At 42.3% G+C, this 1,883-nt stretch overlaps 1 protein-coding gene across 1 annotated transcript; it reads right to left on the bottom strand.

The window, feature by feature from the left end:
* Window positions 296–1,621, bottom strand: LOC109834467 (homeobox-leucine zipper protein HOX14-like). Its single transcript, XM_020402491.1, has 3 exons — window positions 1,390–1,621; window positions 956–1,272; window positions 296–676 (listed from the first exon to the last, which is right to left on the bottom strand). The coding sequence occupies exons 1-3, from the start codon at window positions 1,460–1,462 to the stop codon at window positions 446–448; spliced, it is 621 nt and encodes a 206-aa protein (XP_020258080.1). The 5' UTR covers window positions 1,463–1,621; the 3' UTR covers window positions 296–445.

The raw sequence follows: 1,883 nt of genomic DNA on the forward strand, positions 1-1,883 counted from the left end.
ATCATCCACATCCTAGAAAGGACAATCAGTAGTAAAGCAACATCCATAGCCAACTCTCACTGTCGTCTCTTATTAAGGTCTTTTTCTCACAAATCGCCTCCTCATAACTCCTATCTACCCTTTTGTCTCTCACATGTAACTCTCAAAGTCATTATTCATTTATGATAGTTGTGCTGCCTCTCCTACCTCTGAAGCCTGAAACAGACGCTGCCAAAATGAATTAATTTGTCCTCTTGTTCGGTGGATGATTCAAGTATACGCATAACAAAACACATAGTACGTAGCAACACTTTAGTCACACTAGCAAAAGCACTTAAAGCTCCATTAATTTGCATCAATTTACACCTTACAAGGTCAATACACCACCCATCTAGAGAATTTGTTAGTAATGACGATGACTAATCACACGGGCTACCTAGATACTAGCATCTATACTAATTACAAATTACATGAAGAAATACCCATAATCCATAATGATGCAGTTGTACTCATTTATGTACATGAATTCATCTTCCACCCCACAAAACTCTCCCAAAGCAGCAGGAGGAGGAGGCTGGTAGGTCTCCGTCGATGATGAGCTCGGGCTTCCTCCTCCATCACCAACACTGCAACCACCCTCCGAGAGCTTCTTGATTTTCTCCTCAGCGTCCAAGAGCTTCTCTTTCAGGCTCAAAACCTAATTGTCATCATTATCAATTAGTTAGCTTAGGTTGGGTTTCTATATTCAACAACATATATCACCAAATATTATGTCATCTCAGGATGTCCTACACTAAAACCAGAGTAATCCAATCCGAACCAAGTAACGTACTTAGGCATTTTGAACAGAAGAAAAATTAATGAGTAAGAAATAACAAACTCGTTTTGCTAAATGAGCTAACTTTATCGGCCACATCAGAGTATATGCACCTAATGATCGTTCTCTCAGCTTAGTCTATTAAAAACGCATCCTTACCTCATTCTCAAGGTGGCATTTCTGAACGACGACGGCATCGTGCTCTGATTTAAGCTTAACGTACTCCTCCTCCAGCCGCTTGCTCTTCCACCTCGCCCGCCGGTTCTGGAACCAGACGGCGACCTGCTTCGGGTCAAGCCCGAGCTCTGTTGCGAGGTGCATCTTCCTCCCTGACTCGAGCTTCTTCTCTTTCCCAAAACTCATCTCTAGAAAACTCACCTGCTCATCACTGAGCTTCCTCTTCTTGCTCTCAGCGGTCCCTGCCAGCTCATCGGCCTTCGGCCTCCTTCGTCGCCTCCTCGTCCTCTTCTGATCGCCTGATAAAAGAAAATAGTACTACTACTATTACGCCGGTTCTTAGCCATTTGTTTTGTACTATATATAGACGTGTCTGCAAAATTTTGTACGTGTAATAATCACAACCATCTACTAACCTTGAGGGATTTGAGGGTAGAGGTCTAAGGAGAAGAGCATTTTTTCTTCTACTTGCTTCATGCTGCTGGCCATGGTTCTCTCTCTCTCTCTCTCTCTCTCTTTTTTTTCTCTCTCTCTAAAACAAATTAAACACTTTGTTTGGTTATTTACCGAGCACAAAATTGTGCGTTCTAGGGGTAATTTTTTTTTCCCTTGTTTTTTCCCCCTCAAATAGAAGCGTTTTGTCTTTGAGGGGAGAGTTAACGAGGTGGAGTGAAAGTCTCGAGGCTAATTTATATGATTGAGTTTTGCGAATACCCTTGGAATTGAGGATAATTACTAAGGAGCCATCTTTTTCTATCACCCACATAAAAGGAAAGAGACGTCTGAGTTCAGGAGACTTGAAAAGGAGGACATGATCGCCATTTATTACTCTTCCCTTTTCACGGTTCCTGGAAACAGGGGGGGTATCAAAGTCCCTGTTGACGTTAGCAGGCCATCTTTTTGATGAAAA

This window comes from Asparagus officinalis, chromosome 3, assembly GCF_001876935.1.
Source record: "Asparagus officinalis chromosome 3, Aspof.V1, whole genome shotgun sequence".
Classification (NCBI taxonomy): Eukaryota; Viridiplantae; Streptophyta; class Magnoliopsida; order Asparagales; family Asparagaceae; genus Asparagus; species Asparagus officinalis.